At 37.3% G+C, this 12,497-nt stretch overlaps 1 protein-coding gene across 5 annotated transcripts in view; it reads left to right on the forward strand.

The window, feature by feature from the left end:
• NCOA7 (nuclear receptor coactivator 7) overlaps positions 1 to 12,497 on the forward strand; it is a 151,966-nt gene that overhangs the window by 105,640 nt on the left and 33,829 nt on the right. For 2 of the 5 annotated variants that reach the window (XM_017863014.1, XM_017863013.1), the window contains 2 exons: positions 1,519 to 2,561; positions 3,212 to 3,380. In XM_017863014.1, coding sequence (XP_017718503.1) covers positions 1,519 to 2,561; positions 3,212 to 3,380 — 1,212 coding nt within the window. The remainder of the gene's footprint in view (positions 1 to 1,518; positions 2,562 to 3,211; positions 3,381 to 12,497) is intronic. The other 3 variants (XM_017863015.1, XM_017863016.1, XM_017863018.1) reach the window with 3 other exon arrangements.

Below are 12,497 nucleotides of genomic sequence, written 5' to 3' on the forward strand. Positions count from 1 at the left end.
AAGTTTTATCTGAAGATGATCTGACCTTTTTAGAAAATATAATTATTTCTGAAATTGAAATGTTATTCTTTAAAAGGGTTTTTATATCTCTGCATTTTTTTTTTTTTTTTTTGGGAAAGAGCTTTGCTCTGTCACCCAGGCCGGGGGGCGGGGGCCGGATCTCAGCTCACTGCAAGCTCCGCCTCCCGGGTTCACGCCATTCTCCTGCCTCAGCCTCCCGAGTAGCTGGGACTACAGGAGCCCGCCACCTCGCCCGGCTGGTTTTTTGTATTTTAGTAGAGACGGGGTTTCACCGTGTTGGCCAGGCAGGTGTCGATCTCCTGACCTCGTGATCCGCCCGTCTCGGCCTCCCAAAGTGCTGGGATTACAGGCTTGAGCCACTGCGCCCGGCCTATCTCTGCATTTCAACCCAGTAATGACACTACTAGTAGCAGTGGTAAGTGGATGGGTTTACTCAAGATATTTCCAATCATATTTTTTACACATATTTGACATTATTACTATTTTTATTTATTTTCAACTTTTATTTCAAGTTCAAGGGTACATGTGCAAGATGTGCAGCTTTGTTACATAGGTGTGTGCCATGGTGGTTTGCTGCTCTTTTTAAAGTATATTTCTTGATCATTTATTTTACACTTGGGAGAACATGTTTAATCAATATTTTTATGTAATTCCAATCTGGGAAGTAGAGCATCTGTTATTAAGGAAAAATAATTGATTGCATCCCAGTACAATGTGTTTCAGCTGATAAACGAGCTGCACCATTGCTATAAGGTAAAGCAATATTGTTATAAAATGAAATACTTACTTAAGAAACGTAAGTATTATACATAAGAGCTTTTTAAATAAGATTCACTTTTCTATACATTTTTAAATTATAAGATGGAGCAACTGCCATATACCAACAATAATAGTGGAAGCTTCCTCTTGCATCTCCTTTGGGAGTAGAGGGCTGTCTATGATTAGAAGCATCAGATCCTAAACCATGAAACCCAGAATCAGGGTTCAAGGTCAGTGACTTTATATGGAGCAATTAAGTGAGTAGCTACTAAGTCAATGAACATTTCAAAATTAGTGTAATTGTTTTCTATACCATTTGATAAAAAGGAAAAGGTTTGCACATTTAAGGAATTTTAGACATTGATGCTAAAATATTTCCTCTTCTTTATCCTTTCCTTCATGAAAGGCAGATACATTATTATTTCATATTTAGAAATCTTATGGGTAACATCTCCATGTTCATGTATAACTTCCAAATTCATCATGTGCTTCCAGTAGGATATGCAACTCTCATGGTTCATTCTTTCACCATTTCCTTTAGTTGACTTATGTTTCATTTTGAAATCAATTTCTTGATTTTATTTTTTTATTCTGAAATCATTTGAACATAAATTTAAGTTGTGGTATATTTATGTATTGGTTTTTCGTTGTGTTTGTTTCGTTTTTTGCCTTTCCTCCATTTTGTTTTTGGTTTTATTTTTAACATTCCATGTGCACCCACCATTTCTCCCCCAACAGTGACCTACCTCAGGATCTTTGTCCTCTGTACAGGCCTGGAGAATGGGAAGACCTGGCTTCAGAAAAGGATATCAACCCATTCAGTAAGTTCAAATCTATCAACAAGGAAAAACGACAGCAGAATGGAGAGAAAACCATGACTTCGGATTCCAGACCAACAGTACCTTTGGAGAAGTCCACAGAACACACACCTACAAAGCCCTCAGGCAGCTCTGTGTCAGAGAAATTAAAGAAACTGGAATCCTCTAGGGAGACATCCCATGGCTCTTCCACAGTGACTAAGCTTAGCAAGGAACCTTCCAACACTTCTGCTGCATTTGAATCTACAGCCAAAGAAAACTTTCTAGGGGAAGATGATGATTTTGTTGACTTGGAAGAACTTTCTTCTCAAACTGATGGTGGAATGGACAAAAAAGACACCTCAAAGGAGTGCCTTTCTCTTGCCCCAGAGGAACGAAAGAAGGTTGAGTCACAAATAAACAATTCAGCCGTGGAAATGCAGATGCAGTCTGCTCTAGCCTTTTTGGGAGCAGAAAATGATGTTGAACTGAAGGGGGCGCTAGATTTAGAAACCTGTGAGAAGCAAGATATAATGCCAGAAGTGGACAAGCAGTCTGGTTCACCAGAAAGCTGGGTGGAAAACACACTGAACATACATGAAGATCTAGATAAAGTTAAACTCATTGAATATTACCTAAATAAGAACAAAGAAGGGTCACAGGTATCTGAAAATTTGCAGAAAACAGAATTAAGTGATGGAAAAAGTATTGAACCAGGGGGAATAGACATTACCCTTAGTAGTTCTCTTTCCCAGGCAGGCAATCCCCTAACTGAGGGCAATAAAGAGCCAGATAAGACCTGTGTGAAAGAGAGAGAGCCCCTCCCAGTAAAACTGAACTCTTCTACAGAAGAAAATGTGATTAAAGAGGCTCTAGACTCCTCTTTGGAATCTACTCTGGACAACAGCTGTCAAGGTGCACAAATGGATAATAAATCTGAAGTTCAGTTGTGGCTGTTAAAGAGAATTCAGGTACCCATTGAAGGTAAGCTGTTTTTCTTTAATGCCTTTATAGTCTGTTGTATAATTGCCTTTCTACAATTTGCACATGTAATACCCAAATTAGTACAATTATTTGAAAACAATGTTTTCTCAATAGAGTATATCTTTCCTGATAACATTAACAATTGGAGAGAAAATTTACAAGATATGGTATCTATTTTGGAACTTGAACTATGACATAGATCTCTAGATACCTACTTCAAAAGTAGTTTACTTTTAATCTTTCAAGCTACTTCCTTTTTTTACCTTTATTTTCTAAATGTAGAGGAGTTTAAACTGTTTTTGAAGAGATCTCAATTCTAAACTGAATTGCATTATGTTATAATTGGATTATCAGCAGCATTCATTAATATGAATTGTCCCAATTCTCCATTATTTGCTATTCTGTTGGTTTTTATACTTATTTTCAGTATGTAGCAACTCATGGGATGTACTTCAACCTGAAACAACCAAAGCTTTTTCCTTGTGTACTAAAAAAGGCTTGAAAAATTTATTAGTCCTGATACGATGTTGTAGGATGTTTCTGCAAAGTTTTGACTAAGAGAGGATTGTGCACTATCCTTTTTAAGTTGAAAAGTTCTTCTATTATCAATTTGTCAATATTGAGGAAGAGTTTTTTCATGTGTGATTCAGATATACTTCCTTCAAAAGCAGAAAAAAGCAAGACCCCACCCATGTTCCTGTGCATCAAAGTGGGAAAACCAATGAGAAAATCTTTTGCCACTCACACTGCAGCCATGGTCCAGCAGTACGGCAAACGGAGAAAGCAGCCAGAGTACTGGTTTGCTGTTCCTCGGGAGAGGTGAGTGTGGGCTACAATGGAAAGTCTGTGAGTCTGTTAGGTTTGGATTGCATTTTGATATTCCTTATCTTAAAATACTTCATTTTATTATTGATTAAGAGCTTTATCTGAATTGGAGATTTTAGAATTCTAGAAGGATATTATTTAAAGTGGCTTTCTGCTAAATGGTGGTTTTAACATAACAAATATGGAGGTGTCATAGGTACTATGTTCTGAACCGCTTTCATAACTTTCTACCGAGTTGATTTTTAAATGAAAGAAGAATTTGATGTTCTCAAGTACCAGTAATTAGGAGATCCAAATGCCTCTTAAATGCAAGAAAGAGGCAGGATTATAATATTTAAAGTGCTTACAATTCTAGGGAATGAAATATTTGTTGGCTTTATGGAGGGAGTGCCTATAGCTCAGCAGCATAAGAAATGTGATCCCCTGGATAGGTTCAAGGAGCTATATACTCCTAGAAAAGATTGTATTTTTAAATCACCAAAGAAGATACCTTCTTGGTTATGTGGCAGTCTAGAATAGGAGGGATAGTGGCATAGAAATTCTTCAACAGTATATCATTGAGGATGTCTTTATAATAAAAATAATTAGGGAATATTCTTTTTAGAAACAAATGCTTTTATTTCACATATGTGGTAGAATAAAAATGTCTTATAGAGTCCTTGCAATTAGTTTTCAACACAGTTAAAACCATGCATCTTGCCTCTTAAAAACATCATCATCTAGCCAGACCTTCTGGCTAACACACATGCCAAGAGCAAACACACTCAGCAAGCTTCCATAGCTTGATTTCTCAGTAAACAAAATTAAATTCTAAGCAAGGGTGCACCTCCTGGCTGATTATTACCTAGAATGATCATTCTCATCGGGAGAGTTGTCTCATTTTAATAAATTATAGTTTAATGTGAAAAACAATAGACTTTTTATTAATGAATTTGCTAACAGCTTTTACCTGTCTTAGACACAAACCCACATTAACACAGGCATTAAACATAACTTGTTTTGCATTTATGTAATATACTCCTTCACCTGTGCCTGCAGCCCCCACAGTATCTCCTGGAAATTTAGGGATATTGAGGAGAACGAGGAGAAAATGTGTCTTTTTTGTTATTATTTTAAAATGTTTCAAAGAAGCAGTGCAGATTTCTGAAGCTCTGTTAAAATTGGAGTCCTAGAATTAGAATTTTACAGCTGAATAATACCTAAGAGATTTAGGCCCCTTCTTGATTTTATAGGTGAGGAAAACAAAACGCTGAAACTTTCAGTTACATTGTGGGTTGTGTAAACTTGATTATCTGTCAGAAAAACTACGTATCATATATATCACTTTTTCTCTGGGAGAATGTATTATTTATAATATAAGACAATTGTGTTTTTTTCAATTGTGTTATCTTTGCTGGGACTGTCTGCACCAAGGTCTCTTGCAGAATAATTGAAACAATCCCACACATGTAATTATTTTACTGTCATTTTTAACCCAGAAGAAATCTTAAAGCTAAAATAGTACTTTTCTTTGACTTCTTATACCACTTCAAGTGGTTTTTGTAAGCTTTTAAAAGCAGGTCAACTTTGGGAGGCTGAGGTGGGTGGTTCACCTGAGGTCAGGAGTTTGAGACCAGCCTGGCCAATATGGTGAAACCCCCATCTCTACTAAAAATACAAAAATAATTAGCCTGGTGTGGTGGCAGGTGCCTGTAATCCTAGCTACTCGGGAGGCTGAGACATTAGAATCACTTGAACCCAGGAGGCAGAGATTGCAGTGAGCTGAGATCACGCCACTGCACTCCAGCCTGGGTGACAGAGTGAGAGCTTGTCTCAAAAACTAAACAAACAAAAAGAAAGCAGGTCACTTGTGGGATTCTATTCTATTGTATTTTATAGTGTCCATTACTTGTTTACCTTCGGGTAGCAAATACCTTTGGGTAGCAATTAAATACTTACGTTTTCTTTCTTGAACTAATTATGAATCAACCAAATATTTTCTTGGAAGTGTTATGTTACACTGTGTTAATGACAATAGTTTTTTTGTGTAGATGTTAGGAATTTTTCTGTGGTAACCATTGCTTCATGTATTTCCATGTCTACCTCCCCTGAAGAGACCCACGTTTTAGTTTAAGTAGGGGGAAGATGAAGCAGTCCCATGGTTAATTCTCATCCAGACCTCCACAGTAAGAAATATTTATTCTTGTTTCTACTGCAAGAAATTCTTCAGGACTTAAGGCTCAACAGAAATCCTTAAGGGGGAGCTAAGAAGTGGCATGTACAGCTTTTCTCACTTCAGTTATAATTTCTGGATTCCCTCGCTGCAGCAAACTGAATGTTTCTACTTGCCTTTCTGTTTAATGGATCCATGCATCCATAGGAGTTTCAGTTGCAGAGTGAAGCCACCCTAGGAGTGGCTCCCTTCCCCTTCGTGGATTACAGTGTCCTTTTCATAGACTTTATAGATGTGACAACTTGTTCTGTTTAGGCAGGTCTCTTTGACTTATCCACTATATTGAAGCTCCTTGTCACAGGATAATTAAATTTTGATGGTGTCGCTTCACAAATGTACGTCTCACTGTTTCTCTCTATTGTTCCTAATACTTTTTTAAAATGTTTACCTTTTCTTTTATTGTTATTACTACTAAAAAGTTAACTCTACCAAATCACTCCTCCTTTATTTACAATGTACCCTGTGGGTTTCCCAAGTCCATCAATGTATGAATAATCTACCAAGTAAGACCATAGAGAGGGCAGGGCTGGGGGGCCAGAGGGTGGTAAGGACAACAACAGTGAAAGCCTTGCATAGTCTCCGTTAATCTCTTCTGTTTTGGGTGAGTTTTTTTTCTGTAGCAATTCTTATTAAATTTTAGATACTAGAAATTAGAGATGTGAAGTAGTTAAAAACTGCCTAAATACGTAATAGTCTTATTTACCTTGGTAGAAGTTATCAGAAGATCTAAGACCTCCATGAATCCAGGAAAACCAGCAGTTTCTTCTTGCACACCTGTACGCTACGACTTGAAACATACTCAGGTTCACTGAGAATTAAATACTTGTTAACCTTATGTCCTCCCTGTCTCCATTACAGCTTGCAAAATCAGGTGCTTCTCTTGAGACAGCAGAAGATAATAGTGGTGTGCTGGGGAGATTTACAGTTTCCACAACTCTACTTATAAACCTGGCAGATGCTGGCTCCTGCTTTCACTCTTGGTGCTGGTTTAAACATAAGGACAATGTTCCACCGTATTTTAATCATCTAGTACAAAATTCTCCACCTTAACACTATTGACATTTTGGACTACTAGTTTGTTGTTGGGTAGGGGTGGGGGTGAATTGTATGTTTAGCAACCTCCATGGCCTCTTCCCACTATCTGCTAATAGCATCTCCCCAGTTGTGGCAAACAAAAGTACCTCCAGAGCTTGCTAAAATGTCCCCTGGAGGACAAAATCACTTCACATTGAGAACCACTGGTCAAGTACTAGACCCAGGCCTGTGTACCACTCTGAAAGCGGGGTTGTAATCCACAATCGCTAAATAATGTAAAGATTTGACTCCTGTCCCCTTCCCTAGAAGAGGTGTGGAGTCTTGGGCTGAAATAATGAGCCTCAGAACCAGGCAGACGTGAATGGGAATCCCCAGAAGTGGGAGCTCTTGGATGAGATACTTTATCCCCTTGTACCATAACTTCTTAATTTAAAAAATAGATCAATAAGGACAATGTGAAGTTTAAAGTTCGATGCAGAAGATACCTTACACATTCATCATCACAAACAAGGAGAAGGCAGAAAAACTAAAGCAGTCCTTGACCCCTGCTTTGGCAGTGAAGGAGCTGAAATGAACCAGACACACTGATTTAGACTGTATTAACCCATTTACCGTTTGCACCAAGAATACTGTGCTGGCAGCAAGCTGTACTTTTTTTTTTTTTTTTTCCTAAATGGGAAATGGGTTAAGATATTTAAAAAAAATTTAAATGTAGATGATTATAAGCATTAAGTAATTAGATCATATTTGAACAAATAATTATTGAGTACATACTTCCTGGCAGGCAGGCACTTATTTACCTAGTTCTAGGTAAGTAACACTGGGACCCTATCCCGAGAACCTTATGAAAAGTGATTGAAGATAGTTCTTAACACTTTGTAGAGATATAATATTCCATGAATTTGGATACTGTTTTATATTTTAAAAACCAGCATTGTCTTTTTCCCTCCTTCCCTTTCTTATTGCTAACAGATTGTCCTTGATTAGAAAGAACCAATAATTCTTCTCTAGAGTAAAACTGTTCTCTTTTTTCCAATTATTTATAGCCTTTTAATCTCTGAAATGTTTTATAATAATTAATTCTATATTATTCAGCTTTTAAAATAAATAAGATGGAAATAGTGTTAAGTAGCAGGAATTATGTAGAGTTTGTCGAGCCATGCATAAATGTTTAATTCAAACTTTAAATTGGTTAGTGTGATTTGTATAATAAGTAAACTAATAAGAAAGTGAAGGGAGAGAAGGAGAGGGAAAGCCCTGGGGTTTACATTTTTATTTTGTTTAACTTGAAAAAAAGTATGCTGAGATAATTTTTGTTAACATTTGAACATACAGATAAACCAAAAGGAAATGGGGAAAGAATCTATTTTGCAGTCGGCTTTTTTTCCACTTAATATGCTGTGTACATTTTCCACATCATATGCTGTGTTAGCCCTTTCTTGGGTTGCTGTGAAGAAATACCTGTGGGTGGTTAATTTATCAGAAACAAAGAAATACCTGTGGGTGGTTAATTTATCAGAAACAAAGGTTTAACTGGCTTACAGTTCTGCAGGCTGTGCAGGAAGCATAGTGCTGGCCATCTGCTTCTTTTGAGGCCTCAGGAAGCTTACAAAACCAAGGCAGAAGACAACGACAGTACAGGCCTCTCACACGGCAGGAGTGGAAATGAGAGAGAATGCGGGGATTTGCCACACACTTTTAAGCAACCAGATCTTGGGAGAACTCACTACGGTGAGGACAGCACCAAGCGATGAGGGATCTGTCCCCATGACCCAAACACCTCCCACCAACCCTCACCTCCAACATTGGGGATTACATTTGGACATGAGATATGGCTGGGTCACAGATCTCAACCGTATCATATGCTATGTTATTTATATATATATATACACACACACACAATATAGCTGGCACACCATTATGTTTTCTGATTGATTTACTCATGTACTTACTTTGGATATTAGGTTCTTTTGAATTTTTGGCCATTATAAGCAATGTTACATTAAAAGTATCTGTAAAATCCTTCAGGGAGTCTTATGAAATCAAAGAATATATTTAAGGTTTAAATACATGTCGCACATGAAAGTGTGTGGCCGTGTATACACCCACCAGCATAAGAGTATCCTTTTCCCCAGATGCTTGGAACACTGAGTGCTGTGATTCTTTATATCTAATTCGGTAGATGAATAAAGAAACAAATGTAGCTATAAAATGTCTTATTTTAAAGGTGAGTGAGCACTTTTTATATAACATTTGTTTGACATAAGGTAAGGCTAATTGAGGCCGGAGAGTTTTGGTTCTGTGTGATTCCTTTAATAAATAAATTTTATGGCTGGGCGTGGTGGCTCATGCCTGTAATCCCAGCACTTTTGGGAGACTGAGGTGGACAGCTTGCTTCAGCTCAGAAGTTCAAGACCAGCCTGGGCAACACGGTGAAATCACATCTCTACAAAAAAATACAAAAATTAGCTGGATGGTGGCACACACCTGTAGTCCCGGCTACTCAAGAGGCTGAGGTGGGAAGATCACTTGAGCCCGAGACATTGAGGCTGCAGTGAGCTAAAATCATGCCTCTGCACTCCAACCTTGACAAAAGAGCAAGACCCTGTCTCCAAAAAAAAAAAAAAAAAAAAAAAAAAAGAAAAAAAAAAAAAAAATTAATTAAAAAAATGTATTTATACCTTAATATAAAATGTATAATACATTTATTTGTTAAAAGTATCCTAAAGTTCTGTCTCTAATTGGCTTCTATTTAGGATCAGCAAACTAATTTGTACTCAATAGACAGTTGTGTTTTGTGTTTGCACTTGTGTTTAGGATAAATTCATTATGTATAAGTTAAATTGATTCTGTTTTAGAAAGCATGATAAGTTATTACATAATGTCAAGCATAATTCAATGTCTCACAATCTCATTTTAATATTTGGGATGTTTGTGCTTTCACAATAAAAATGAGTAACGTATACATGCACACACAGGTACCTGTCAGTTTAAAAGGTATAATCTATGTTGTGTGTATATGCCTTATAGTCCAATTTGAGACTAACAGTAGTATTTTCTGTAGTATAGTTCATCACCCAGAGTTCTCCATGGTTGCCTGGACCAAAGAGTAGAACCAAGAGCTCAACTCCCCTTTTTAAGAAATGGTACCTTTTCTTTAAGTCAACATTTCCCTCAAGATATTCAATGGAAAGCTACTCCCATGAACAAGTAATGGAATAGATAATAGGTGTTTCATAGTTAAGTAGGTGTCATACTTAGTTCTAGCTCTGTCTAGAGCAGAGCCTTAAGCTCATAGTTTTTATTTATTCCCTAAATAGGCTTCTTTAAGAATTTCTTAGTTTTATTTTCTGTTCTCTATTATTTTTCCTGGTATTGGTATAATAGCACACAATTAATTTTTACTTTATCTCTAATCACATTTTAATTTTATGAGATTACTTTAATATCAATATATATTTAAAGACATGTTAGTCCAATCTCTGTTGGCTTTAAATTCTTTACTATAGTAAATGCAAATTGGGATGTATTTCGCTTTTCACTTTTTTTTTTTTTTTTTTTTTTTTTTTTTTTTTTTTTTTTTTTTGAGATGGCATTTTGCTCTTGTCACCCAGGCTAGAGTGCAATGGCTTGATCTCGGCTCACTGCAGCCTCCATCTCCTGGGTTCAAGTGATTGTCCTGCCTCAGCCTCCCAAGTAGCTGGGATTACAGACACCCGCCACCATGCATGGTTAATTTTTGCATTTTAGTAGAGATAGGGTTTCACCATTTTAGCCAGGCTGGTCTCATACTCCTGACTTCAAGTGATCCGCCTGCCTCGGCCTCCCAAAGGGCTGAGATTACAGATGTGAGCCACCATGCCCAGCCCCTTTTTGACATGTTGAGTAATAGCATCCATACATACGAAGACCATGTAGTAACATTTTAGCCACAAAAGCTATATTTTATTGTTAGGAGTGACTAGTTGATGATAGATCATAGTCAGGATTTTTAAACTCTCTTTGTATCTTCTTTTTGTGTTTCTAAACTATTCACTCTTGGTTCTGGAATGTTTAGAGCAAAGCCTGAAAGTCGTGAGTACTGAGCTTTGCATGATGTGCCATCCAGCTGAAATCTTACTCATTTTTAAAACTGTGGGTGCTAAGCTTCATTGGACCTTGATGTCATCCAGGTGCCTGAATTGCAACATTATAAAAGCATCAGATTATTCTGGTTGAGCACATATTTTTACAAAGATCATCCCATGTTATCTTCATCATCCCAAGGAGGATTTCTACTCTTAAAAACTCAGAGGAATATCAAAGAAATTAACCCACTACCTCAACTATCACTTTGCCTAGATCTAAATCAGAGAGCATTAAGAGAGCAGGTGGGACACCAAATTGATGCTGTTCTTGACTTTGTGCTACTCTGATTCTGAATGTAATACTTGAATATGACAATTGAATATAATAATACTTGTAATACTCAAAAATAACAATTTCCTATTCTTTAGTTGCTCTTCTTAAAACCTATTTTGTTCTTATGTCTATGATAATTTTCTTAAAAAAAAACTATTCTCGTCTTGTTTCATTCCCACAAAAATATCTTAAGCCTTCAGGACTAATGTCTAAACCCTTTCTTTATTTTTAAAAACACTTCATAAACTGGCATACCTCTCCGGCTTTTTCTTGCTCTGCTTAGATGTGTAGATTTACTGACAGTGGTCACTTTCTTGACTTCACCAAACAAGTCTAGCCTGACACCTTTTAAACACTATATTTTGGAACTCAGGTGGTTTCCCTGTCTTCTCTACCTGTGCAGATCCTTTGTTTCCGAAAACAATACACAATACCATGATCATCTCTCCCTGAACTGGCAAGTATGGTCCTTTCCTAACTTACCTTGACTGGTAAACAACACATAGGCACTAGGGGGAGGAACTGGAGCCTCCAGATGCGAAGGTGGATGCCGTTAAACAATTTGTGGCTTAACTCAGTGGATGCCATGCTTAGCTATGTAATAAGTACATTTAGGAGCCTTTAAATATATGAGTACCTAGGTCCTTCCCTGAATACTCTCCCTCTTTGGATTTGGGTTAGGACCCTAGAATCCCTTAGGGGTCACATCCTTTATATGATGATACACAAAAGGGTATTCTCTTGTTTTTATTTTACATTAATGTTCATAACATTTAATGCCGTTGACTGTCTCCCCTGTTTCTTTAACATCCTGTCCTTCTCTCTACCACCTCTTCCCAGTTTTTTCCTTCTTCTACTTCCTCTTTAAATGTTACCCTTTCAATGACGTTTTTATGATATACACAATTGCCTATACCCAGTAATCTAACTCTCTCTATATGCCAATCATTTCCAGCTATTTTTAATCTAGAACTTTCTACCACATCCCAAACATATATATACCTACTAATCTTCACTATTTCAATCATCTGTGGATCAAACAAACTTAAGGCTGACCATGCCCTAAACTTTGGTTTCTTTTCTTTTCTTTTTTTTTTTAAGACGGAGTCTCAGTGATGCAATCCCTGCTCACTGCAAGCTCTGCTCTGCCTTCCGGGTTCAAGTGATTCCAGCCTCCCGAGTAGCTGGTACTACAGGCGTCCACTACCACGCCCAGCTAATTTTTGTGTTTTTAGTAGAGACGGGGTTTCACCTGTTGGCCAGGATGATCTTGATCTCTTGATCTCATGATCCACCCGCCTTGGCCTCCCAAAGTGCTGGGATTACAGGCATGAGCCACCATGCCTGGCCCTTCCATTTTTATTCCTATGAGTATCTCCACAACCTATTCCTCTTGTTTTCTTCATCATAGTAAATGGTACCAGTAAACATTCAGTTCCTAGAAGTGAGAATATGGGCATAAT

This window comes from Rhinopithecus bieti, unplaced genomic scaffold, assembly GCF_001698545.2.
Source record: "Rhinopithecus bieti isolate Rb0 unplaced genomic scaffold, ASM169854v2 scaffold_65372, whole genome shotgun sequence".
NCBI lineage: Eukaryota > Metazoa > Chordata > Mammalia > Primates > Cercopithecidae > Rhinopithecus > Rhinopithecus bieti.